The sequence below is a fragment of the Apaloderma vittatum genome, unplaced genomic scaffold (assembly GCF_000703405.1).
Source record: "Apaloderma vittatum isolate BGI_N311 unplaced genomic scaffold, ASM70340v1 scaffold25901, whole genome shotgun sequence".
Classification (NCBI taxonomy): Eukaryota; Metazoa; Chordata; class Aves; order Trogoniformes; family Trogonidae; genus Apaloderma; species Apaloderma vittatum.
The window spans coordinates 2,364-2,602 of NW_009698894.1; the positions used below are offsets into that span (position 1 = coordinate 2,364).

Consider the following 239-nt stretch of genomic DNA (forward strand, 5'->3'; position numbering starts at 1 on the left):
CACCTCCTGCTTCCAATCACCCGAATAATTAAGGAGCAGGGAAAGGTGGGGGGAAAGGGACACCCCCAACCCTGACCCCACTCAGATCTTGATCTCAGTCCGGAAGGTTTGCTGGACGTGCTCCGTGTGCTTGGCGGGCTGGCGCTGGGCGCGGATGGTCAACGTGCCGTCGTCCCCCAGCGAGGACGACACCGACGTGGGGTCCACGTCTTCGGGCAGCTGGCATTTGTGGGTGAAGG

At 62.3% G+C, this 239-nt stretch overlaps 1 protein-coding gene across 1 annotated transcript in view; it reads right to left on the reverse strand.

The window, feature by feature from the left end:
* Positions 1–81: 81 nt before the first annotated feature.
* The window catches only part of HSPB7 (heat shock 27kDa protein family, member 7 (cardiovascular)), a 970-nt gene continuing 812 nt past the window's right edge, over positions 82–239 (reverse strand). The window contains exon 4 of the mRNA XM_009878194.1: positions 82–239. This exon is cut by the window's right edge and continues 4 nt beyond it. Coding sequence (XP_009876496.1) covers positions 82–239 — 158 coding nt within the window.